At 46.9% G+C, this 27,969-nt stretch overlaps 1 protein-coding gene across 2 annotated transcripts in view; it reads left to right on the plus strand.

Moving 5' to 3' along the window:
• Window positions 1-27,969, plus strand: part of DIAPH3 (diaphanous related formin 3) — a 789,152-nt gene that overhangs the window by 217,791 nt on the left and 543,392 nt on the right. For both annotated transcript variants that reach the window (XM_069758173.1, XM_069758174.1), the window contains exon 6: window positions 22,582-22,656. In XM_069758173.1, the coding sequence (XP_069614274.1) occupies window positions 22,582-22,656 (75 nt within the window). The remainder of the gene's footprint in view (window positions 1-22,581; window positions 22,657-27,969) is intronic.

Consider the following 27,969-nt stretch of genomic DNA (forward strand, 5'->3'; position numbering starts at 1 on the left):
TATTTTGTTCTTTGTTTCCACCCATAAATATTTCATTTTTTTTTTGAATTGCATTGTACAAACTACGGGTGATATTTAAAGGTGCAAAACGTTCTGAAATAATTCTCCTTGGTGTGAGTCTTTTTTTGTCTTCTCTAGGACAGCCTGTCGTTTTAACAGGGGTGTGGATTTTTAGATCCACTTTATGCATGTATTTTGCTAGTACTGGCACATGGGTATTACTTGTCTAAATATTTGTATTGTTTGATCATCCCACATGACATTAATTACAGTCATTAAGATGAATGCTAAAAGCGGATGCATAGATTGTATTCCTTCCATCTCCTACTGGTCCTAATAGAACAGGAACTGGAAGGAAAATGGATGTTTGCCTTTTACTGTCACCTCTTATGCTTTGTAACCATCACTTAGTTGTGTTTGTCATCCTCTCGTCTGCTTGTGATTGTTCTTGGAGTCTTCTAACATACACGGCTAGAAGGTCTTAATGATTGGCACACCATTATGGCAAGATATCTTGAGAATGCCAGCTGCCTCATTTACTATGTGACATGTACTTTATTGTGAATGCCGTGTTGCCTGAGGAGAAACCATTGGTGAATTAGCGTATATATCATCCAAGCTCATGTTTTAGTTAAAAAATTTTTTTTTGTATTGTGTGCACATACAACTTTATTAAGTGTTCCTAGACCGCACCAGGTGGGACCGTGGTTCTTGGGGCACACCAGTGTCTTGGGTGTCATTTGCCGTTACAAGATTATTCTTTTCAGTGTTTCATGTAATCATTAAATGCCCACGTCATATCCATCTTTTAGTAATTTAATAAATTTACCCAAACATTGTCAGCATATTTTACTTTTTAACGTCCATGGAGAAAAATAAGCGATATAATGTTATAATTGTGTTTAGAATTTGTCTCCCAAACCTTACTTGCAACACTGCAGTGTGTCCTAGTCTCTACATAGTAGGCGATATGGCCCGGTGGTCCCCTATCTTTTGTATCAACAAGAAAGGTCACATTTAATTAAAGAGAACAGAGATAACTTGCGTACGTCAAGCTTGAAGAATTTACTGAAAGTTCTGAAATCAAAAAGCCGATGATAAGCCACATGTCAGTCCCCAGCCACTGAATGAGTGCCGCCATATTTATTGGCCTCCGTAGAGGCTGTTAGATGCCCACCAATGACAGCGACTGGTTATTTTTTGTATTGCTTGTTCAGTCAGAGCGGCCACACCTTTATTCTCCACGTTATTTGACAGCACATATCATGTTTACCCTGGACATTGTACTGCCGAGAACGATGATTACTAAGCAGGCTTAAAAATCCTCTCTCCCAATTAATGAACATTTTGCTTGAATATCGGTTAATTGCCGATAATAGATAAACCTTGGAATGCACCTACCTGGCCTAACTGGGCCTTAACTAAATTGAACTAAGTATGGCAACTCTCATGTGACCCCTGGCATTCTTTAAGCAACAGGGTTACATAATATACATGTGCTGGATTGACACAAATCCATGGGCTGACTGAATAAGTCATGTGTGATGTTTGTGTGTGGTTAGGTATATTTAACCCTTTTTAGAACATGATTTGGCTGCCTGAAGACAATGCATAGCGTAGCTGCCTGCCTGTACACAATATATAGCATGGCTGCCTGCCTGTAGACGATGAGTAGCGTAGCTGCCTGCCTGTAGACTATGAGTAGCATACCTGCCTGCCTGTAGACGATGAGTAGCGTAGCTGCCTGCCTGTAGACAATGTGTAGCATGGCTGCCTGTCTCTAGGCGATGCGTAGCGTAGCTGCCTGCCTGTAGACAATTTGTAGCGTAGCTGCCTGCCTGTAGGCGATGTGTTGCGTGGCTTCCTGCCTGTCAGCGATGCGTAGCATGGCTGCCTGCCTGTCGGCAATTCGTAGCATTGCTGCCTGCCTGTTGGCGATGCATAGCATGGCTGCCTGTTGGCGATGCGTAGCATGGCTGCCTGCCTGTTGGCGATGCGTAACATAGCTGCCAGCCTGTAGGCGATGTGTAGCGTGGCTTCCTGCCTGTCGGCAATTCGTAGCATGGCTGCCTGCCTGTTGGCGATGCGTAGCATGTCTGCCTGCCTGTTGGCGATGCGTAGCATAGCTGCCTGCCTATAGGCGATGTGTAGCGTGGCTTCTTGCCTGTCGGCGATGTGTAGCATGGCTGCCTGCCTGTCGGCGATGCGTAGCATGGCTGCCTGCCTGTCGGCAATTTGTAGCATGGCTGCCTGCCTGTTGGCGATGCGTAGCATGGCTGCCTGCCTGTTGGCGATGCGTAGCATGGCTGCCTGACAATATATAGCATGGCTGCCTGCCTGTAGACGATGAGTAGCGTAACTGCCTGCCTGTAGACGATGAGTAGCGTAGCTGCCTGCCTGTAGACGATGAGTAGCATACCTGCCTGCCTGTAGACGATGAGTAGCGTAGCTGCCTGCCTGTACACAAAATATAGCATGGCTGCCTGCCTGTAGACGATGAGTAACATAGCTGCGTGCCTGTAGATGATGAGTAGCGTAGCTGCCTGCCTGTACACAATATATAGCATGGCTGCCTGCCTCTAGACGATTTGTAACGTAGCTGCCTGCCTGTAGACGATTTGTAGTGTAGCTGCCTGTCTCTAGGCGATGTGTAGCGTAGCTGCCTGTCTGTAGACGGAGTAGCATAGCTGCCTGCCTGTAGACGATTTGTAGTGTAGCTGGCTGCCTATAGACAATGTGTAGCATGGCTGTTTGTCTCTTGGCGATGCGTAGCCTGCCTGTAGACGATGCGTAGCGTAGCTGCCTGCCTGTAGACGATTTGCAGTGTAGCTGCCTGCCTGTAGACAATGTGTAGCATGGCTGCCTGTCTCTAGGCGATGAGTAGCGTAGCTGCCTGCCTGTAGACAATTTGTAGCGTAGGTGCCTGCCTGTAGGCAATGTGTAGCGTGGCTTCCTGCCTGTCAGCGATGCGTAGCATGGCTGCCTGCCTGTCGGCAATTCGTAGCATGGCTGCCTGCCTGTTGGCGATGCGTAGCATGGCTGCCTGCCTGTTGGCGATGCGTAGCATGGCTGCCTGCCTGTTGGCGATGCGTAGCATGGCTGCCTGCCTGTTGGCGATGCGTAGCATGGCTGCCTGCCTGTTGGCGATGCGTAGCATGGCTGCCTGCCTGTTGGCGATGCGTAGCATGGCTGCCTGCCTGTTGGCGATGCGTAGCATGGCTGCCTGCCTGTTGGCGATGCGTAGCATGGCTGCCTGCCTGTTGGCGATGCGTAGCATGGCTGCCTTCCTGTTGGCGATGCGTAGCATGGCTGCCTGCCTGTTGGGGTTGCGTAGCATGGCTGCCTGCAGGCGATGCGTAGCATGGCTGCCTGCAGGCGATGCGTAGCATGGCTGCCTGCAGGCGATGCGTAGCATGGCTGCCTGCAGGCGATGCGTAGCATGGCTGCCTGCAGGCGATGCGTAGCATGGCTGCCTGCAGGCGATGCGTAGCATGGCTGCCTGCAGGCGATGCGTAGCATGGCTGCCTGCAGGCGATGCGTAGCGTGGCTGCCTGCAGGCGATGCGTAGCGTGGCTGCCTGCAGGCGATGCGTAGCGTGGCTGCCTGCAGGCGATGCGTAGCGTGGCTGCCTGCAGGCGATGCGTAGCGTGGCTGCCTGCAGGCGATGCGTAGCGTGGCTGCCTGCAGGCGATGCGTAGCGTGGCTGCCTGCAGGCGATGCGTAGCGTGGCTGCCTGCAGGCGATGCGTAGCGTGGCTGCCTGCAGGCGATGCGTAGCGTGGCTGCCTGCAGGCGATGCGTAGCGTGGCTGCCTGCAGGCGATGCGTAGCGTGGCTGCCTGCAGGCGATGCGTAGCGTGGCTGCCTGCAGGCGATGCGTAGCGTGGCTGCCTGCAGGCGATGCGTAGCGTGGCTGCCTGCAGGCGATGCGTAGCGTGGCTGCCTGCAGGCGATGCGTAGCGTGGCTGCCTGCAGGCGATGCGTAGCGTGGCTGCCTGCAGGCGATGCGTAGCGTGGCTGCCTGCAGGCGATGCGTAGCGTGGCTGCCTGCAGGCGATGCGTAGCGTGGCTGCCTGCAGGCGATGCGTAGCGTGGCTGCCTGCAGGCGATGCGTAGCGTGGCTGCCTGCAGGCGATGCGTAGCGTGGCTGCCTGCAGGCGATGCGTAGCGTGGCTGCCTGCAGGCGATGCGTAGCGTGGCTGCCTGCAGGCGATGCGTAGCGTGGCTGCCTGCAGGCGATGCGTAGCGTGGCTGCCTGCAGGCGATGCGTAGCGTGGCTGCCTGCAGGCGATGCGTAGCGTGGCTGCCTGCAGGCGATGCGTAGCGTGGCTGCCTGCAGGCGATGCGTAGCGTGGCTGCCTGCAGGCGATGCGTAGCGTGGCTGCCTGCAGGCGATGCGTAGCGTGGCTGCCTGCAGGCGATGCGTAGCGTGGCTGCCTGCAGGCGATGCGTAGCGTGGCTGCCTGCAGGCGATGCGTAGCGTGGCTGCCTGCAGGCGATGCGTAGCGTGGCAGCCTGCAGGCGATGCGTAGCGTGGCTGCCTGCAGGCGATGCGTAGCGTGGCTTCCTGCCTGTTGGCGATGCGTAGCGTGGCTTCCTGCCTGTTGGCGATGCGTAGCGTGGCTTCCTGCCTGTTGGCGATGCGTAGCGTGGCTGGCTGCCTGTAGGCGATGCGTAGCGTGGCTGGCTGCCTGTAGGCGATGCGTAGCGTGGCTGCCTGCCTGTAGGCGATGCGTAGCGTGGCTGCCTGCCTGTAGGCGATGCGTAGCGTGGCTGCCTGCCTGTCGGCGATGCGTAGCGTGGCTGCCTGTAGACTATTTGTAGCGTAGCTGCCTGCCTGTGGGCGATGCGCAGCGTGGCTTCCTGCCTGTCGGCGATGCGTAGCGTGGCTTCCTGCCTGTAGACGATTTGTAGTGTAGCTGCTTGCCTGTCGGCGATGCGTGGCATGGACTAGAGGAGAGCCATCTCAGTGAGTACTAGAACCCAAAAAAAGGATACAAAGAACCGATCAAATAGATTTTATATGATTACAAATACCTTTATTTTGATGTTTTGGGGCAATGGTGGCAGAGAAGATGCATATGCAAGATCAAAACAATAAATATCACATCAACATATTATTACACAATCCAGCATATAATGTTGGACACCAAAAAAAGGTTACTTGATTGCAATAGGCCTTTATAACAAGTGCACCAGTGCTAGTAATAAGTTATTGTTATATAGTGCAGTATATAATGTTGGATACAGCAAACCAAAATTGCACAGGCTAATATAAAGTGCACTGGTGCTAAACATTCGTTGTTGGTACAAAAGAATATAATCCTCACATTGATGCTGGAAAAAGGGCTAAATATTTAAATACAGGTATATGATTTGGAAAAAGTCCATCAAAACCCTGTAAAACATAAATGTATTCAGACATTGATACAAATTAGAAGACACAAAAAGAGCACAGCGAGGTCAAAAATACTCTTGTAAAGAAGTCACAGTAAATGAGCAAGTGCTAGTCAAAAAATGAAAACAAATACAGGGTATTTAGTTAATACGTTTTTTTGCAAAAAAAAAAAAAGTATATTAAGCTGCTCCTCCAATCGCCAAGGTATACCCATAATAGAGCAGTCCTATCTAATGTATATAATCCCTATCTGATGTATTTAAAAAGAAATTAGTATTGGGTGCCAACCTCTGCTTTCCTGGGGGAAATCCTCCTTTTCCATACACTCGTTCTGTCTTTCCCATTCTGTCGGACGTGCTGCCCCTGAGCGCGTGTGCACAGTTCCCTATGAGGCGGCTGGCTCGGTGTGCTGGTTGCAGCCTTCTTTAGGCCCCAGGTTCTCGATCTCCTTGAGAACTCATCCTCTTAGGGTGGAATTGATGGCTCTTCAGATGTAAATAACAGCAGTTTGTCTGCTAACATTGTCAAGAAGTGGGAAGCATAAATTTCAGCTTCTGTGCATATATTGAGCACCCTTTGGGATAATGGCTCAAGCTGCTGAAGGAAAAAAAAAACCAAATTAATTTACACTCGGTGTAGGTAGCGAGCCTTTTCAGACAAATTGAATTGAGGTAAAGGCCTCTTTGCTGCACCTTGAAATTCGCACTGACATACATGCTAGGATTTGATTATGAGATGCTTGAAGGCATACAGCTTGTTGATTATTAAAGCACGAAAACAGAATGGCAATCCGTAAAGATGTGATTTCCCAAAGTGTGTTTGTTTCCAGTATAATCGGGACTTGCCATTTACATCTCCAACATCTGTATGCAAGCTGATTTATTTATTTTTTTACTTTTAATGATTCTATCTGGTGACATTTATTATCACTGGATAAATGACTCTAGTAAAAAAAAAAAATGTAATCTTTATCCTAGGAGTGATGTAAGCTGTGAGGCTGGAAACAAAGTATCTAACTTTAATTTCATACGTCTGCCTTTATAAGGAAATTGTCATTACATTGACAGTATATGCCTTATCTTTTACACTTGACGATGGCATTTATTGATCATGTGATCGGACCAGTGCACATGACCTGAAAGGCCTGGCGTCCATGTTGGTTTGATATCAGCTTCTGTCATGGGTGTAGGAGGTCATATTATTGTATTTTGTCTTATTGGTCGCCTTATACGTAGTCTGGTCCTTTCTCTGGCAGCATATGGATGCGAAACCTGGATGATGAAACAAGACAGAAGAAGAATCAACACCTTATAAACATGATGCTGGCGATGGATGTTTTGAACACCATGGATGACAACAAGAACAAACAAATACATTTTGGAACGAATCAAGCCGGACATGTCACACGAAGCAATGATCACCAAGCTATGACTTGCCTACCTGGGACAACACATAAGAAGAGAGCAATCACTGGATAAGGACATTATGGTCAGAAGAATAGAAGGAACACGGTGAAGAGAAAGACCAGCAAGCCGATGGCTTCATATTATGAAGATAACAGCGGAGACGACCCTGGTGGACCGATCGATCTCCCTATAGACTTTTCATACATCAAGTCTCTATGGCTTGAGATCGAGCAAAGGGCTATTAATTATAACAATAATTGATCGCCTATTAAATGCTATGTATATCATTTAACCAGCATGAGAGGAACCTCTGGATGAAGCTTTCAAAGCGAAACATGCATCAAATGTAAGGATGCCTTGCTCCTTGCTGTTTTACACTATAACATTTTGTGTTATTGTGGAAACCCATTGATTATATACATGCTTCAAGGTGGGTGGCACCTGTTTTCTGCTGATATCAGCCTTTTGGGGGCTTATTTTGCAGTTGGTAAAAGGTTCTTTTACATGGAATGGTGTAGACTAATTTACTGGCCTCTCGTTTGACTGAAAATGATCCTGCCGTTCACTATTGAAGCACTTAGAGAACATGTGAGCAGGATATTTGACCCTTAAATAAATGCATGAGTGTAAAGCCCCTTTAATGCCCATTGCATTCATACCTTGCTTTATAGCTTTTTTTGGGGCGTTTGAGAAATCCTTCTCTGAACTTTTAATTGCCGGCATTGTGAGTCGTCCTAGGGGTACTCCGTACCGGGTCCTGCTGTTCACAGGGGGATGTCACGGTGGCTGACCCGGTCAGTGGCCCTCGGCGCCCATGTAAAAGGGGAAGGTCTTTAAAGGGATAAAGGTTATGTTCATGACGCCACTTATGGCATTCGGTCAGGGTGACCGACGCTGCTTTAAGGGGCCCGCTGGGGTGATGTTATGGCAGCTAGATGGTATATCTTCCCACAGGTGAAGTATATCCCTAGGGCTCCCGGTGTGTAGATGGTGGTGGTATGGTGAGAGGTGTAGAGAAGAACGAGGACACAGGTTTGCAGTCTCCTTACCTTGTTTACTGTTAGTTTCAGCAGCCACAGTCCAGGGCACCAGACCTAAGGGCAGGCAGAGTCCGGCCGGTGCGGAGGCAAGTCCAGAGTCTCCGTATCTAGGTGGAGAATAGAAGCCTTTCTTTGTGCTGTAGTGGTGTAGTCCCTTACTGCTAAAGGTACCTTCACACATAACGATATTGTTAACGATATCGTTGCTTTTTGTGACGTAGCAACTATATAGTTAATAAAATCGTTATGTGTGACAGCGACCAACGATCAGGCCCCTGCTGGGAGATCGTTGGTCGCTGAAGAAAGTCCAGAACTTTATTTCGTCGCTGGATCTCCCGTGGACATCGCTGGCGTGTGTGACACCGATCCAGCGATGTCTTCACTGGTAACCAGGGTAAACATCGGGTAACTAAGCGCAGGGCCGCGCTTAGTAACCCGATGTTTACCCTGGTTACCATCCTAAAAGTAAAAAAAACAAACAGTACATACTTACCTAACGCTGTCTGTCCTCCAGCGCTGTGCTCTGCACTCCTCCTGTACTGGCTGTGAGCGTCGGTCAGCCGGAAAGCAGAGCGGTGACGTCACCGCTCTGCTTTCCGGCAGCTGTGCTCACACAGACAGTACAGGAGGAGTGCAGAGCACAGTGCTGGAGGACAGACAGCGTTAGGTAAGTATGTACTGTTTGTTTTTTTTACTTTTAGGATGGTAACCAGGGTAAACATCGGGTTACTAAGCGCGGCCCTGCGCTTAGTTACCCGATGTTTACCCTGGTTACCGGCAACGTTGGTCGCTGGAGAGCGGTCTGTGTGACAGCTCTCCAGCGACCAAACAGCGACGCTGCAGCGATCCGGATCGTTGTCGGTATCGCTGCAGCGTCGCTTAATGTGAAGGGGCCTTAAGCTTCACATAAGGTCCTCACAGATGTTCTCTCTCTCTCTCTCTCTCTCTCTCTCTCTCTCTCTGTCCCCCAGATAGGATAGGACAAAACCCTTATGACTGGTGACTTGAGCCTGTTTATAGGATGTCTTAGATGATCCGGCTCTGTTGGGTGTCACCATGCCTCCTGGGTGTGGGTTCGGACAGGTAACGTGCAATTAGCTGTCCTGCCGGTCTCTGATGTAAGGCGTGGAGGTCCTCACAACCTCAGTGTTCTGGCTACCGGTGTTTCTGCGCCTCAGAAGGAGGCAGTCTGCTAAGGGCTGGTCCCCTTCTGGTATCCACTCCTGTGCTTCCTCTCCTGCACGCTCGCTGCAATCTATTCTGCCTTCAAAATGTCTTTCTGGGAGCTGCAGCTGTGGGGGCATGTACAGCTCCATTGACCCCTCTGTCCTCCTTAGACGGATGTCTGTAACCAACCTTCCCTACAGACTACCAGTTATCAGTTATATATGTGTGTGTGTGTATATATATATATATACACACACACACACACACACACACACACACACACACACACACACACACACACACACACACACACACACACATACACATATATATATATAGTAGTCTGTAGGGATAGTTAGTCACAGACATCCGTCTGAGGAGGACAGGGTTTCAATGGAGCTGTACATGCCCCCATAGCTGCAGCTCCCAGAACCCGGAAAGACATTTTGAAGGCAGAATAGATATATATATATATATCACCTAGTAAATAGGATCAAAATCTCCCCCTGGTGGCCTGGAGTGTGACTGTGTTACATTATCCTTTCTTGCCTCCAAACGTAACATCACTCTCCGTGGGAGGAAAGCAATGCTACTGTGACTGGGGTACCACACTTGCACTTCCATCTCCTCTGTGTTGCTCTCTCTCTCTCCCTCTGACAGGTTACTCTTCTCCCAGTGACAGGTCCCCCCCTGCTCAGGTGCTGTCATTGCCCGGGTTTGTCCCATCATCAGGCGTATGCACAATAGGCTTCTAATGATGTTGTGAGACTGATGGTCTGGCTCCCGCAATGTCTTGATGATCTTACTGCGTGTCATCTCAGCAAAACCACGCAGACATGTCCGATATTGATCTGAGTGTCGGACCAAAATCTGAATACAAGTTCATGGGGCAGAGAAAACTCTGAGAGCATTTGGATGTCGTCCTGCCGTCCGTGTGCTGCTGGTTTTTACTGACCGATAGGTGGCGGGAGGTGGGGACATTTCTTTTTTTTTTCTCCGTTATTTGTGAAAAATATTGATTAACTCTGTCCCTTTTTTCTCTTACATTAAAACAAATCTGATGTGTGAATGAGGCCTTAGTTTCAATTTTGCTTCTCTTCTTTATCTTTTTCTTTTGTAACTAATGTTTGAGTCCACTCCAATCCAATACGTGCAAAGTCCTTCATCTGTGAAACGTATTCTTTATAACAAGCCTTTTGTCTTTTCCTTGTTGAATTATCAGCACAGATATGTCATGGATCCAGAAAATGCATTAAGTGACATTAGAAAGTTTACCGCTATGGAAACATTTGCAGTCACAAGGACTAATACATGGCCTTTACTAAGCGGGTGAGGGGCCTTCCGTGCCCTACATATTGTTGGCATCTGAGGCTGTATTGTCGCTTAGAAGGTTATTATTCCTGATGATTGTTCTGCACGTCACTGCGGAGTAATACACAGGCCGGAACAATTTGTTCTATGAAACCTTTCCCAATCTTTTGTGAGGTTATCTGTGCGCTTCACACTGAAGGTTGCACTTTACACTTACGTTACAAAATAATATTTTGACGTTTAAGACTTACTAACCAGTTCACGTCCCGAGTACAGCAACGCATTGTGTTACGTTACTTTATTATAATGTTCATGATTTCTGTAAAATATTTCCGGGAATTGTAGCTGAGGCCCTTTACAACTTGTAGACTGGCCTGAAGAAAGGGTGTTACAGAGGATTTCTAAGGGGTAAGGTTTCTCCTTGTGGAGAAAGTCAGACCTGGCATGTCAGAGGAGTGAGGAGACTTATAGGCCATGCATGCTCCTCTGGGAAATTAAATACCGGTAGGCAAATTGTCAGCAGGATTTCTGTAACACATCCTCTGCTGCTATTCAGCAGCCTACAGGGTTTGTTAGAGTAGCACCATGGACAGCAGCTTCCCGGCCAGGGACGGCTGAGGGTGTCAGACTCTGTCCGGTCTCCTAAGTGCTGGAAGCGTTACATTGGCACTTACATTCTAAAACACCAAAGCAGAGTAGAACTGCTTTTATAGTGAAAGACCATGAAGGATCATACTTAATAACACTCTTACATTATGATCGTTCAGTGCCGATCACCCGATGACCGAGCAAAACGCTTTCATCGGGTAAAATAATCTATTCCTGCAATGCAAAAGATCATTGTTCTCGGTGGTGCAGAGCAGTGGGAAGAATGCACCGATACAGGGCTCCTGCGGTTTTCAGTTACTGTTATATTTCCACTAGCTATTGAACCCGTTCTACGCCCGGGTGGCGAGCATTTATATTGGTATATGGTCTCCATCCTGGTATGTGCTGCTCCATCCTGCGTCCCCATCCTGTCATGTGCTGCTCCCATCCTGCGCCCCCATCCTGTCATGTGCTGCACCCATCCTGCGCCTTCATCCTGTCATGTGCTGCTCCCATCCTGCGCCCCCATCCTGTCATGTGCTGCACCCATCCTGCGTCCCCATCCTGTCATGTGCTGCTCCCATCCTGCGCCTCCATTCTGACATGTGCTGCACCCATCCTGTGCCTCCATTCTGACATGTGCTGCTCCCATCCTGCGCCACCATTCTTTAATTTGCTGCTCCCATCCATATGCCCCATACGCTGCTCCATAAAGGTTTATGGCCCCCATAAGATGCTCCATAGTATATGCCCCGTACGCTGTTCCATAAAGGTTTATGGCCCCCATAAGATGCTCCATGGTATATGCCCCCGTACACTGCTCCATTATGGTTTATGACCCCCATAAGATGCTCCATTGTATATGCCCCCGTACACTGCTCCATTATGGTTTATTGGCCCATAAGATGCTCCATTGTATATGCCCCCATACACTGCTTCATTATGGTTTATGGCCCCATAAGATGCTCCATTGTATATGCCCCCGTACACTGCTCCATTATGGTTTATGGCCCCATAAGATGCTCCATTGTATGTGCCCCCGTACACTGCTCCATTATGGTTTATGGCCCCCATAAGATGCTCCATTGTATATGCCCCCGTACACTGCTCCATTATGGTTTATGGCCCCATAAGATGTTCCATGGTATATGCCCCCGTACACTGCTCCATTATGGTTTATGGCCCCATAAGATGCTCCATTGTATATACCCCCGTACACTGCTCCATTATGGTTTATGGCTCCATAAGATGCTCCATATTATATGCCCCCGTACACTACTCCATAAAGATTTATGGACCCCATAAGATGCTCCATTGTATATGCCCCCGTACACTGCTTCATTATGGTTTATGGCCCCCATAAGATGCTCCATGGTATATGCCCCCGTACACTGCTCCATTATGGTTTATGGCCCCGTAAGATGCTCCATAGTGTATGCCCCCGTACACTGCTCCATTATGGTTTATGGCCCCATAAGATGCTCCATAGTGTATGCCCCCGTACACTGGTCCATTATGGTTTATGGCCCCGTAAGATGCTCCATTGTATATGCCCCCGTACACTGCTCCATTATGGTTTATGGCCCCATAAGATGCTCCATTGTATATGCCCCCGTACACTGCTCCATTATGGTTTATGGCCCCATAAGATGCTCCATAGTGTATGCCCCCGTACACTGGTCCATTATGGTTTATGGCCCCGTAAGATGCTCCATAGTGTATGCCCCCGTACACTGCTCCATTATGGTTTATGGCCCCATAAGATGCTCCATAGTGTATGCCCCCGTACACTGGTCCATTATGGTTTATGGCCCCATAAGATGCTCCATTGTATATGCCCCCGTACACTGCTCCATTATGGTTTATGGCCCCATAAGATGCTCCATTGTATATGCCCCGTACGCTGCTGCAATATATGAAAAAAAAAATACCATACTCGTCTATCGTCGCTGGGCGCCGAGTGCTGGGGGGCCTGAGCAGGCGGGGACACCGGCGCGCTGTGGGGGTCAGGTGCCGGTATCGCCGCTAGTTCAGGCCCCCCAGCACTTTCTATATTCACCTGGCCCTGATCCAGCGCTGCGCGCCGCCATCTTCCTGCTCCTCTGGCTGTGACTGGTCAGTCAGAGGGCGGCACCGGCGCGCATTAAGCGCGTCATCGCGCCCTCTTGAACTGAACGTCACAGGCAGAGGACCCGGAAGATGGCGGTGCGCAGCGGTGGAACGGGGCCAGGTGAATATAGCCGATACTTACCCTCGTGGCGGTCCCTGCTTCTCTGTTGGAGATCGCGGTGTGCGTTCAGTGTTTACGCATACCGCGATCTCCTGGGAGAGTCACTCTGTGTCTCCCAGCGTTATATATAGATGTGTGAATGCAGCCTCGTTGTTATTAAAAATTCGGTTTATTTCGGTAGTTTTATTTTCTTTGCAAATGATGCGCATTCTGGGTCTAATGTAGGTGGAGACATTGGTGATAATGTGTCAGTTGCCCCCATCTAGTAAGGCCTGTTTCACACCACTTTTTTAATAGCCTCACGTTTTTCTATAATTAAGAAAAAAAATCTGTTGTAAAACTGATTCAAGCTAATGCAAGTGTGTCCATTTTTTGAATCAATGTGCATTGTGTCTTGGGAAAACTGCGCCACGCCTGATGTCCCTAACATGTCTGGTTAGAGGGAAGAGGGGTCACGCGGTTCGATCTCCCCACTTTCACAAACGTGACTTTTCTCCCCCCTGAGGATATGTAATGTCAGATTGTCACAGTTTTATACAGACACTACCTGTCCACACGCGCACAGGGAGTGAGAGGGTGTGGCACAACACTTGCTCACAACCCTGACAGGCTGAGAAGCCCCTCTCACTAGCACCAGTGAAACAGAGCGCTGTCAGGCCTGTAGAATTGCCACCAGATCCTCATAACTCAGGTACATTTAGGGTATGTTTCCAGGTTCAGGAAACGCAGCGTGTTTGACGCTGCTTAGAGCCGCAGCGTCAAACACGCAGCGTCCAGATGTTACAGCATAGTGGAGGGGATTTCATGAAATCCCGTCTCCACTATGCAGTAAAACACGCAGGCGGCAGACCCGCGTAAACGGACATGCGGTGCGTCTTTTCAGAACGCAGCATGTCTGTTTACAATGTGGCGATGCTCCGTCGCCGCACTGTAAATGTACCATAGACTATCCTTAGGTGCTGTAAAACCGCATCCAATGATGTCCCATGTGTAGTAACTGCGTAAACGCAGCTTACTACACATGTCTGCCGGCTCACCTGTCCCGCCGCCGGAAGTCCCTCGTCCACTGCAGTTCTCGCGATAACTTATGTTATTGCGAGAACTGCTGGGCACGTGACCGGGGGTTATCTCCGGTCACTAGTCTGGTTCTCACAAACAGCTGACCAGCTGATTGTGAGAACGCTGCAGTCTAGGTGATCGCTGGAGAGTTATCTCCAGTGATCATCTATAGGCTCTACTACATCTGGATGTCAGGCATCCAGATGTAGCAGAGCCGGACTCGTCTAGACTGTGTGCACATATAACATACACCATGTGACATGCACCATGCGACATACCAGGGCTATGGAGTCGGTAAGCCACAGTTGCGACTCCGACTCCTGGATTTTATCAAGTTCCGGCTCCGACTCCTTCATAAATGGCCAATTCGTAACAATAAATTTACTGTTGTCAAATATTAATATCGTGCTTATTCAGTTTCTCACCATCATATAAGTAATCAGACCACTTAGAGCAAAAACTATATTTATTAGAATACAATTAGAATATAGCAAATAACTTTTATAAACTCTTGTAAGTAAATATGCAATAAACACTGTTATGCAGTTAATAAGAAGAAATCTATAAATTTGTCCTCAGAAAAAGTATTGCCTCTGTCAGATCCTCCTTCATGGATGCCCTCAAATCTGATCTAATCATTTTGAGAGCAGAGAACAACCTCTCTACACTAACTTGGGTTGGTGGCAAAGCAGTAACCACTCGGGCAACATCTCTGACAATGTCAGTATACAGAGGAATCACTTGTTGCACTGTTATTTTTGATGAACAGTCAAATTTCTCAATTTCTTTTAGTGCACATGAAAAATTCTGCTGAAATGTACTGGCTGTGTTCTTTGATTTTCATTTTCACTTTCAGTTTCATACATTGTAAGTAGTGGGGTTGTGGCAGCATGAGGTTAACCAAGTATAAGATTAGATAAAGGCAGTGGAGAACAGTGACACACAAGAAGTAAGGGTACCGTCACACTGAAACGACGCTGCAGCGATACGACAACGATGCCGATCGCTGCAGCGTCGCTGGAGAGCTGTCACACAGACCGCTCTCCAGCGACCAACAATCCCGAAGTCCCCTGGTAACCAGGGTAAACATCAGGTTACTAAGCGCAGGGCCGCGCTTAGTAACCCGATGTTTACCCTGGTTACCAGCGTAAACGTAAAAAAAACAAACATTACATACTTACATTCCGTGTCTGTCCTCCGGCGCTGTGCTCTCCTCTGCACTGTCAGCGCCGGTCAGCCGTAAAGCAGAGCGGTGACGTCACCGCTGTGCTTTCTGGCTGGCCGGCGCTGACACAGGATGCAGGAGGAGTGCAGAGAAGCACAGCGCCAGGGACGGACAGCTGAAGGTAAGTATGTAGTGTTTGTTTTTTTAACGTTTGCGCTGGTAACCAGGGTAAACATCGGGTTACTAAGCGTGGCCCTGCGCTTAGTAACCCGATGTTTACCCTGGTTACCAGTGAAGACATCGCTGAATCGGCGTCACACACGCCGATTCAGCGATGTCAGCGGGAGATCCACCGACTAAATAAAGTTTCAGACGATCTGCTACGACGTACGATTTTCAGCGGAGTCCCTGATCGCAGTAGCGCGTCAGACACTGCAGCGCTAGAACATGCAAACTTGAAAAACGAAATTTGAACTGCATTACTGCACTAGAAATATGAAAAATGAGAGCGTTTAGCGCATAAAAATGGCCAATTTTATGTGTACCTGGTAGCCCCTTTACGGCATCTCTCTTATACCAGGTCCTACACTTGCCTTACCTCAATGAGAATAAACGTCTCCATCTGAATGGGTACATGTGAAACCTCTTCCTAGACTAAAATTCTCTCTCTCTGTGGAGGGGTATTGGACCTGAGAGAGAGAGAGAGAATTTTAGTCTAGTTCCCCCTATTTTTATAGCCAGTAAAGGCTACGCAGACAGCTGCGGGCTGATCTTTATAGCCTGGGAAGTTCCATGGGTATTAACCCCTTCCCAGGCTACAAACATCAGTCCCCAGGCACTGGCTTTCCCTCTCTGGCACAGAAAATTGTGCAGGAGCCCACGCCATTTTTCCCCCCAATTTTTTGTTTTTTAAATTAAACATTGCGTTTAAGGCCGGGGTTAATACCTGGCACTGCCGTGGGCACGCAGGACCGGAGCGTTCAGCTGCATAGAAATACATGTGTGACGCCCAGGAGACCGGGATACCCAGCACCGGACCAATGGAGTCTGTCTCTTGAGGGGGATGTCACGGGTGGCTTGACCCGGTGCTGTGGCCTCAGGCAATGCACAGTGTAAGGGGTATCATGAGGGGATAGGCACTTACTTGATCAGCAGCAGGTTCTCCCAGCGGTGACGATCCTGATCCTGGATAGATGGCTATTGTCCAAATGAAAGACTGAGGCACTGAAACGTTTAACCAGTTTACTTTAACATAAAAGGATTTACAACCAGTCCTGTCACCGGAGTCTGTATGGGAACTCTGAGTTACTTTGACCCTGCCGGGGTCTTCGCCTCTTATTGTGCGCAATTTCTGTGTGGCCCTGCTGCTGTATGTGAACTGGCTGCCGGCCCAATCTGTCCCCTCCGGGTCCTGGTTCGACGGGCAACCCGAGTCCTTTTATCGGTTTACCCCCTCTGGGAGTACCGCTGAACTCTGTGTCTGTTGCTGCATCCGACCCTAGTGAAGCTGATATCACCTCACGTTTTTCCGGTTGCTGTATTATATATAATGAATACAGCCACGGATCCGGTATCCGTCTTTGCGCCTGTTCTGGGTAGTGATTAATGCTACCCGGTTCTCACAATGTCCTTTTTCTCTATCCCTCTTCTCCTCAGGCCGGTGATTTAGGCCTGGTAACAGTCACAGGGCTGTTAGAGATTCAACTGTATGACCTCTCACTATCAGCTCCTTGGCCCAACTGCCATTTCTTCTCTCAGACCAGAATGGATCAAGGGGAGTCTCTGGAGCTCCCCCTTCTGGCCGGAGGTGGTAGTGCAGTCTTGCTATTTTAGTATTTGTACTTACTGTCAGTAACTATTTTTGTGGCAAATACCCCTAGGGGTGCCACACATGCATCCGCACTCTGTTCAGCTGCACTCTCCACTCCTAAGTGCCGGTGGCAGTGCCAGGTATTGAAGTGAGAGACTTGTGTGAGTTTCTCGCGAGTGTGACCCCGGCCTAACGCAGATTTCGTGTGTGTCTTTATTTAAGGCCGGGATCACACATGCGTGAAACTCGGACGAGTCTCGCATCTTAATACCCGACACTGGCGCCAGCACTCGGGAGCGGAGCGTGCAGCTGCATAGAAATACATGCAGCTGCACGCTCCGCTCCCGAGTGCCAGCGGCAGTGCCGGGTATTAAAATGCGAGACTCGTCCGAGTTTCTCGCTTGTGTGATCCATCTATCATATCTATTCTATCTATTTATCTATCTATCTATCGTATCATCTATCGTCTCTATCAATCATCTATTTATCTATTATCTATCTATCGTATCTATCAATTATATATTTATCTATTGTCTATCTATTATCTATCTTTCGATATATATCTATCGATATATCTATCTATAGATATATTTATAGATAGATATATCGATAGATACGACAGATGGATACAATAGATAGATACGACAGATGGATGCAATAGATGGATATGATAGAAAGATATCTATCGTAACTATCGTATCTATCTATCTATCGTTCGTATCTGTCGCATCTATCTATTTTTATATATTCTTTAATGGAGTATGTAAATGAAGAGGTTGGACAAGAAATGACATCACAATTTTTTTTTTTTTATATATCTTTATTGAGCTTACAAAAACACACAAATCTGCATGAAAAACGCAGGTGACCTGCCAGTGACCTCAGGTGCAGATTTGGGCAGATTTTACCTGTCTCAAATCCTGATCAAATCCTGATTCAATCCTGAACGTGGAAACATACCCTAACGGGATTATATCATACCAGAATCCAGCCTGATAGCATGTTAAACTAAGAATACAGACTTACGGATTCGTGAATAGAGCAGCCCAAGCCGAGATATTTAAGCGCTCTAAGAGCACACTAGATAAAACACTATATCCACAATGGACGGTGGTCAGAAAAGTAAATACCTGTGGTAGTACCAAAAATATAAGCAGATGAAAAAAAAAAAAAAGTCAGTTACCAGCTTGATTTTAGACCTTGGTACTGGCAGCCACATGGGAGGTGTGGAGTGTGGGGTGCCAGCAGTTTCCTGATTCTTCCAACACTATGCATAGCGTGACCTCCCTTAGAAGTGAACGAGGGCTACAATCAGTCACTCCCTTTCCCACCCCCGAGATTGTCCTGGTTTCCCTCCCATTAAGGCTGATAGCTGAAACTCCAAAATCAATGATGGATCATAACTCAACAGAACATTATAGGGAGGCAGCTTTGATGCAATCGGGTCCGTCTGGCCCCCCGTTATGCTTGGACACCAAACACCGCTTCGCTACCATACTTCTACTTGTTTTCCACGTTACTCCTCATCCCGGGGTGCTAGAACAGGGCAAGACTCAAGTGGGCGCTTGGCCCTTTCCCGAGATCTCTAAAATGTAACTGGTATACGGCTAGGGATGTGCAATAACTCCATAACTCCTAATGAAATTCCAGCTCCCATTTGTCTCGGATTTTTTTGAACCAGTTAAGCAGCTTGTGCTCCCAGCAGGGGTTTGTCCTGCAGAAAGGACTTGGTATCATCTAGGCCAGGGGTCCCCAACTCCAGGCCTCGAGGGCCGCCAACAGTGCAGGTTTTCAGGATTTCTTTAGTATTGCATCGGTGATAATGTGATCATCTGCACAGGTGATGATTCCAACCTCTGTGCAATACTAAGGAAATCCTGAAAACGTGCACTGTTGGCGGCCCTCGAGGCCTGGAGTTGGGGACCACTGATCTAGGCTGCTAGGGGTGTGGGTTTTTGGGAGCTGTGCCACAGCCAGGTGCTCTCTCGGCTTCCCACTTTGAAGGAGGTCTATAATCTCAGATGGATATGATAGTTGATTGGCATGAAATTATTTCCCTCATATTCGTCTTTCGTCAGTTTTCCAAACCTTACCAATGGATATGTCAGATGCACTGTGTCACAAGATGGTTGTTGGAAGCCGGCCTAAGGCCAGCAGCTTTGACTGCACAGTGTGAATGGTGTCCAGTGGATGTGACTTCTTTTCTTCTTCCACTACTGCTCTATATCCTTTCAACAAATTAGACCCATGACTGCTGCTTATAAAAAGCATTTTCCATTGCCGTCAATTGGTTCCTATGCGACCATTTACCCTAAAGAACTAGAATTGTAAGTTTCTTTTGGACCTGGGCATGTAAAGTGCTCTCAGATCAGGTAGGAAACAGCGATTTTCGGCAGTAATGAAACATTGATTTGGATGCATCTGACGAAGGCTAGACAGATAATAATTAAAGGGAATGTTCAATAACACAGTAACCTGCAGATATGGGGTTAATGTGCAGGTTCATAGCGTTCTGATGGAAAGCCCCGCTGCCAGGAGGAAATTAACCTATTCCCTCTGCACTACTTCGTGTACAGAGAACAGCGGCTGTAGCCGCTGCCGACACTGACTGCCAGCAGCTCGGCATTAGGGTTCGCCGGCACTGGCGTATAAATCAGCCCCGTTCTCATCCAGTAGGAGTGGGATGATTTTTTTCTCACTTGTCATCTGGGTGCTGTCTGTTGTTTTTTTTTTTTTTTTTTTACTCGGCAGCTGTTAAAATCTTTTACAGGATCACTTACAGTTTCCTATGTTACAGAATTGTAATTTATCTCTAAAAATCACATATACTGATGGTCCTTATGTTGTGCGGTTTTTTTTCTCGCACTGTCCATAATCGGAGTGGAATAGCAGCATGCTCTGATTTTTCCGCATGCCGAATACAGTTGAGAAAAAATGCACAGATCTGTACGGCCTCGTTGACTATCATTGAGAACAATCTTTTATCGGCTTGCACTCATCCGATTTATACACGAGTGTGAGCGAGCAGTGGGGCGAGGAGTGGTTCTGCAGGTTCATAAAGATATTTTTCAGGTTCCCTTTTTATAATAATACTTTTTCTATAGCACAAACATATTCCATAGTGCTGTACAATTTAGGATAGGAGAACCTCGGGTTAAATAAATCTTTGTAAGTAATCAATAGAATCCTGCAGACCCAGAAGTGCAGATCTAGGGACGGGACTGGGTACGCACTGCCTCCAGAGCAGCGTTCATGTCACAAGTGCGGATCTAGGGTCAGGACCGGGCGTGCACTGCCTCCAGAGCAGCATTCATGTCACAAGTGTGGATCTAGGGTCAGGACCGGGTGTGCACTGCCTCCAGAGCAGCATTCATGTCACAAGAGCTGATCTAGGGTCAGGACCAGGTACGCACTGCCTCCAGAGGAGTGTTCATGTCACAAGTGTGGATCTAGGGTCAGGACCAGGTACGCAGTGCCTCCAAAGCAGCATTTATGTCACAAGAGCTGATCTAGGGTCAGGACCAGGTACGCACTGCCTCCAGAGGAGTGTTCATGTCACAAGTGTGGATCTAGGGTCAGGACCAGGTACGCACTGCCTCCAAAGCAGCATTCATGTCACAAGTGCGGATCTAGGGTCAGGACCGGGTGTGCACTGCCTCCAGAGGAGCATTCATGTCACAAGTGCGGATCTAGGGTCAGGACCGGGAGTGCACTGCCTCCAGAGGAGCGTTCATGTCACAAGTGCGGATCTAGGGTTAGGACCGGGTACGCACTGCCTCCAGAACAGCATTCATGTCGCAAGTGTGGATCTAGGGTCAGGACCGCGTGTGCACTGCCTCCAAAGCAGCATTCATGTCACAAGCGTTGATCTAGGGTCAGGACCGGGTACGCACTGACTCCAGAGCAGCATTCATGTCACAAGTGTTGATGTAGGGTCAGGACCGGGTAGGCACTGCCTCCAGAGCAGCATTCATGTCACAAGTGTTGATCTAGGGTCAGGACCGGGTACGCACTGCCTCCAGAGCAGCGTTCATGTCACAAGTGTGGATCTAGGGTCAGGACCGGGTGTGGAGCGTTCATGTCACAGGCGGTGGGTCTCCACATCCCACTGCAGATATTGTCTACAGCAGATGGCCTGGAGGAGTAAGGTGCGATATTCAGATACTGGTGCAGACACTGGCAAGGACCGAAATTCTTCAAAAGTTTTCTTTTTCTTTTTTTGCAAACTTTATTTTGAAATACTGCAGACTTATTCAGACTATTAGCTCCTTTGTAGTCTATGGAGAACCCCACAAATATTCCTTAGCAAGTACGCAAAAAAAACCTGAACAATGTGCTCTGCAAGGACTTGTCTGCTGCCGTTTTCCACAATTAAGTCCTATGGCAATTGTAACCGACGCGGAGAGGCCACAAGTCCACAGTTTATCCTCAGTGGTAAAATGGCTAGCAGTTTGTGTGTTTTTTTTCTTTTTATCCCATCCCCTGCTGTGCCATGGTTTAGTTTTTCTTTCCCTGTCGGCCCCTTTATGCTGAGCTGTTAAATATGCTTATTTTGCACATTTATTTAATCAGGACTATTCACCAGGTGCGTTACTCTTAAAGAAAAATGTCATGTTATTCTCATAAAAAAAGTAGTGTTTTATTGAATTGTCCACAGAAAAACCACATTGCAGCAAAACATAAAAATAGATGAAATAGTTACGAACAGATTGTCCATGTGTAAATATTAGCGCTTGTTACTCATCTTTCCCAAGGTTCTGAATGGTAAAACCCATCTGTCTGTGTGAACTCTGAAGTCATCCTGGCTACCAGCTGTTGCTTCCTTGTGTGACTTGTCTGATGTCCATGGAGAATGATGGTGAAGGCAGGAGGTGGCAGCTCCCACGTGACAAAAAGCCCCCCACCCTCCTAGGAGACGTTATTTATATGTCCCACAGACCACGTGTTCCCTTTATATATGGTGTTGACTTATATATATATATATATATATATATATATATATATATATATATATATATATATAGCTTTTGTAATGTCAGCAAGAAGCAATGTGCTCAGTACAGAATAAGAATAATTCAATTAATTAATATTTAACATGAGCGGATGGGACCATGTTTGCTGCATGTTTTGCCGCTCTGCATTAGCGGCTTCAATATTTTCTGTCTTACGTGTCTGAGTGTTTTATTCTCTTTCTGTGTATAAAAGGAAATAAACCAAATACCTGTTAAATGTTAGAACCCTGTAAAGTGTTATTACTGCAGTGTAAATGGAGTTATTGCTCCGTGTAAAGTCTTTAGCTCTGTATATATTTCCTCACGTCGGCGATTCTCTATGTGCTGTAAATGTGTCCTTGTTACATGTTGACGCTGCTAATTGTATAGTTATGTGGTATTATTTTTTCTCTTTCAGTTGGGTTGAAAGCTTTGGGCATGACGGCCTTGGTTTGCTCTTGGACATCTTGGAAAGGATGGTGGCTGCAAAACGGTAATGCGTTTTCCCATTTCTTATTTTATATTGTAATATGGAGTTCTATAACTCATAGTATTTATTCCAAAATAACATGGAAAGTAAGTGACCCACGGCTGTAAAACATGGGGTCCTGCACCCCTGCAGCCATCCACAAGGTTGGAATGAGAGAGACATTTGTGCTGGTTTTTCCATGGATCATCTGCTGATTGGTGTATTCCATAAATCCTGCCCCCTGGCTGCAGTCTCTTGTAAGTCCAGCGCTGCGTCTCTGCTGCTCCCGCTGTATGTTAGTCTGCAGCGTTGACGTAACTTGGACAGGGCTGCGACTGATCAGTGAGCTCTTCAGATGTGCGGGAGTAGACGGCGTGAGCCGCGGAGCTCATTTATTGACAGCAGCGCTGTTGACGTGATGCCAGCACTGCAACCAATGGCACACGCCAGGAGCCGCAGAGGGGACTGCATGATTGTGATGGACAAAAAACAAACAAAAAAAAAAACATTCTTTACAAACTCTCCGTTTGTAAAGAATGTTTTTTTTTTAAAGTGATGGACGTTTTTGGAAAATAAAGGAAAACCCCTTTAATGAAGTGCATTTTGCATCACCCTATCTTTTATCACACACAAGATAAAGTGAATCCACTAAAGCGCAGAGACCATTTCTTTTCCATGTGTTCTCCTGTGGTTGTGTATAGCACCAGTGTGGTCCGGACACTGCGCGTGCTATTGGAACAGGAACAGGGTCCCTCTAGGTCCCTCCCTTTGTTTTTGTGATTAGTGCAGGACCTCCAGGGAGACCTAAACGGATTGCATGTCAATGGAATATAGCAGCAAGACACCATCAATATTTAACGGTACTCAACAATGTACCATACTGGTGAGCAACCTTGCTAACTCTGACAGCTGAAGATTGCAGCCCCAGCTGTGAGTTTTGCCTGGCTGATTTTCAAAAATACAGGGGAATCCACACTTGTTTATTTTTTAAATTATTTAATTAGTGCACAGGCACCTGCTGATGAATACTCCCATCCGCAACCGCCTGCTCTCACTGTTATTAGCGGCAGCAGGCGTAGGCTGATGGGAGCAGTAGTCCCATCAGCTGACACCAATGACCGGAGGTAAAGTTTACACCTCCGATCACAGCTGAGGGCTCATGCTGTCATATGACAGCTTGGGCACTGCGGATGTCTGACCGTTAGTGATGATTTTACAACCAATCAGAAGCCTTGTTTGCCGGACTGTCATGAACATGACATTGTAGAAAGCACTGGATGTTCGGGCCCCCATTCAAGTGAATTGGGTCTGGGTTTGAGTACTGTTCTGGTACCGACATTGCTTTAACCCTGCTGTTCTGTTCGGTCTGGGGAGACCTATTTTGAACTTTGGTATTTTTTGGGGTGTTCAAGATGCGGTTCTGAAACTTGTGGTTGATTGACTTAAATGAGGATGGGTCGGTCGGCCACGGGTTTCAGAGCCGCATCTTGAATATTTTAAAGAATATTGAAGTTCAAAGTCGGTCATTTTTGACCAACAGAACAGCAGGGTTAACTGTTCGTCCGAACCTGCCGGACCCGTACATCCAGGGGTTCGCCCATCTTTACACACCACTCCTCTCCCCAGCTCTTAACTATTCTTATATAATGGTTCCCAGTGCACACCACTCCTCACACTGGCTCTTTGCCTCCCTGTATGGCTGTATGTTCCATGGCTTCCTTTTAAGCATAATCTTAATCTTCTTCTGAGTTGCATGATGCACTTACATACCCCAAGCTGCAGTACAAGGAAGAGCACAAAATAAGTGCAACTGTTTAGTCCACATGTTCTTTTCTTCAATATTTCTGGAGAATAGATTTGTAACACCCCTGCCAAGATTTCGGTATGTCAGTTATGTGCCCCGGACTGTTTCGAAGCATCACCAATTGTTTTAAATTCACTCTTCACAAAATGTAATCAAGTCAATTCGACTTTATTATAATTTTCTTCTTCTCAGCTTTATTAAATGAGTCCCTTAGTGGCCAATTTCATTGAATTTGGCTGAAAATTGCAATATACTTGAATAATCCCCTAATTCTCAGATATATTCCTTAAACCTCTCGATAGGTAGAATCCTGTGTGGGATGTCTTACAACGGAGATTTGTCCGATAGAAGAATAGAATATAAGCTTCTCAGCTCAGTGAGCCAATTTCATGGTTCTTACTGCCCAGATTTCATCATCTGTATAGTGTTTAAGTCGACTTAGCCGTTAGATGTGGTCGGAGTTCTGTGTTTTTTCTGCCTTAATAATTAGGATTTTATGTGCTTTTAGGACCTTTGAAAGCCTAATCTATTTATCTGTATGTGGAGCTCACGTTTCCTGGGCTGTTACATACATCTATGACATAGTGATATCTCGCAGCACATTTACGGGTGTCTCACCAGTAGTCAGTATCCCATTGTGGACCTGAAGTTGTTTTAAACACCGGTCATGGACCCAAAACCATGATTCAGAACTTCTGTCTGCTTAGAGCTGGCACATATTCCTTGGGCAACTCATGGCAGTACTTTTGTGTGCTATATAGTACTTGACCCTCAGCGGTTGACCATGCCATTTTGCTAAGCACAGCCCACTTTTTAGAAAATTGATGGAGCCAGCGCAAAAATGCTAAATGTTGCACAACTTTTGCATAAATACCCTTTCCCCCAAATTTTGCATCTTTCTGGGTCCATAATCTTGTAGATTGTGGACCCCTGAAGGTGCTAGTCTGTGTATCTTATATCGGTTTTTTCGCATACAGCAACAATAATGGTGCTATTATAATAACCATAAAAATTTCATCCACTGTTTTGCTGAAAAGCCACATTTTTATTGACCTGGAAAACACTGTATACAGATGTTACTTAACGGGCACAATCAGAAGCCATATAAACCGGGCCAAGATCGGGACACAATGTACGGACTGGCCGGCAGCTCTCCTGACCAGAGCGTGACTGCTGCATAGAAATCCATGAAGTTGCCATCTGACTACGCCCTACAGGCCATAATAAAATTCACCGCATACAGCGCATTTTAGTTTGTGGAGCTTCTGTGATGTTTTTGTGGTCACAGGCTTCCATAGGACTACACACAGGCTCGGACTGGCCCACAGGGTAACAGGGGAATCCCCCCGGTGGGCTCCTGTGCAGACCCGGGCCCCCAACCCCACTGTATGGGCAGTACTTGGCATAATTCAAATGATTCACTCTGTACAGAAAAAGCAGCATCTCATCATTCATTAACCTAACTGTCCAGATTATTATTATATAGAGATATAGGTAAATTTGTGAACAAGGGGAGTGTAATATTTGTATTCAGGTGAAAGGTGGGCCCCCAAAGTCATTGTTACTGGTGGGCCCTTGGCACCCCAGTCCGACACTGACTACACGTGTATATACACACGCACGTTATTTTTTGTAAGTGAGCGTATAAAATTTCTTAGGGGGGATGGCTTGAAAAGGCCATAGCAGAGCTTAGGAAGAAAGGCTTTGGAGGTTTCTGCCCCCTCACTGGCCGGCCTGTGCAGGCGAGCAGCAGCGAACATCCGGATGTAATGTCACTGGATGGAATTTGTCTTTCTGTAAAGCTGTCATCTAATTAGATAATATCCCACAAATACTCATTAATCTGTCCACCGTTCTTGATAATTGCCACTAATGTCCTATGCTCTAGGCCATCTCTGGTCTATCGCGTGCAGGCTTCACTATGTTGTGATCATCACCTCCTTACATTTACCTTGTGCTCCTGCTGCAGCAGATGGTGCTTATTCTTACCTTTCCACCTTCACATGCTCCTATAGGAACTAGGGATGCAGACTTATATAAAGCGCTTCTGCTTTACTGTTAAAAGATGTTCTGCAGCAGCCAGTTGACTGCTTTTATATATTGTCTTTCAGGGGCAAGGCCTCATTTTGTAGACTAAAGAAGGAAGTGACTAGGTGTCAATCACTGATATTACAGCGGGTCTATGGCAGGGTGAAAAGTGGATGGTTTTGCTCTTTTTTTTTAAATTCCTGATGCTCCCCTCAATTTTCAGTCTATCAAATGGTTCCTGACATATGGTACGGTTTATGTAGTAGTAATTTTTATGTTCATTGCCAAGGGTAGAAACTTGATTGCAGCTCACCCAGTTGCTCCATGCTCATCCACCTGGGGCAATGAGTATGTCATTTAGTAAGACTGCCTAGTGCAGTCGAAACGCGTCGACTGGGTCATGTCGACCATGTAAATTTTTCTTTTGTATGCACCATATTTTCTTTTGAAAAATAAAAGGAAAATCCAGTCCTGTTGAGCCGCTCTCCAATTTTTTTCTATTTTCATTACCAAGGGGTCGCTGCTCATGATACTCTCTTTAGCCTTCTCTGCATTTTTACCCTCTGAGCCACACCACCTTGGTAAAGACCATAAAAATTAGTACTGAATAAAAAGGCCTATATCTCTGGTACCTTACTGCAGATTTTAAGATTATTACCACTGGTCAGAGAGCTGCTGTTCCCATGCTGTTGGGTGACAGCGAGAGCCAGCAGCTGTGACTGGCGGTAAAAAGGTTACTTCCGGTGACATACGTCGGCTGATGAGAGAGTACTACTCTCATCAATGTACGCATGCTGTCGCTAATAACAGAGAGAGCAGGCGCCGCTTGTGAGAGTATTCATCAGCCAGCGCCTGTGCTAAAAAAAAAAATAAAAAAAAAAATGACATGAGGTGTCTTCTAATTATTTTTGATTAACAGCACAGGCACAACGGACAGCTGCAGGCTGCAAACCGGACCTGTCAGCTTTATCATGGCTGGTTATCAAGAATAGATGGGTCCCCATGTTGTTTTTTTTAATTATTATTTTAATAAATATTTTAAAAATAACAGTGTGGGGTTTCCCCCATTTTTGACACCCTGCCAAGCTAAAGCAGACATTATCATCAGACTGGTAAGGGGTCATGGAAATTGCCAATTCTGATGCCTTGCCTGCCTTTTCTCACTTGCCCTGGTGCGGTGGCAAGTGGAGTAATGGTTGTGGTGTTGATGTCAGCTGTTTTATGGCCGGTCACATCAAGCCCACAGTTTAATATTGGAGAGGCGTCTGTAAGATACCCCTTTACAAACCCCATAGAGTAGAAATAAGACAGCCAAAATAAAGTCCTTTAATTGAAAGAAAGACTCATTCATTTATTTGAAATAAAGAATCAAGAATAGAAGAAATCCCACTTCATTTTATTTCAGTATTTACCGTATTTATATATAGTGCATATGAATACTCCCATCGACGACACCTGCTCTCGCTGTTTTCAATGGCGGCAGGCATAAGCTGATGAGAGTAGTA

The sequence above is a fragment of the Ranitomeya imitator genome, chromosome 3 (assembly GCF_032444005.1).
Source record: "Ranitomeya imitator isolate aRanImi1 chromosome 3, aRanImi1.pri, whole genome shotgun sequence".
Classification (NCBI taxonomy): Eukaryota; Metazoa; Chordata; class Amphibia; order Anura; family Dendrobatidae; genus Ranitomeya; species Ranitomeya imitator.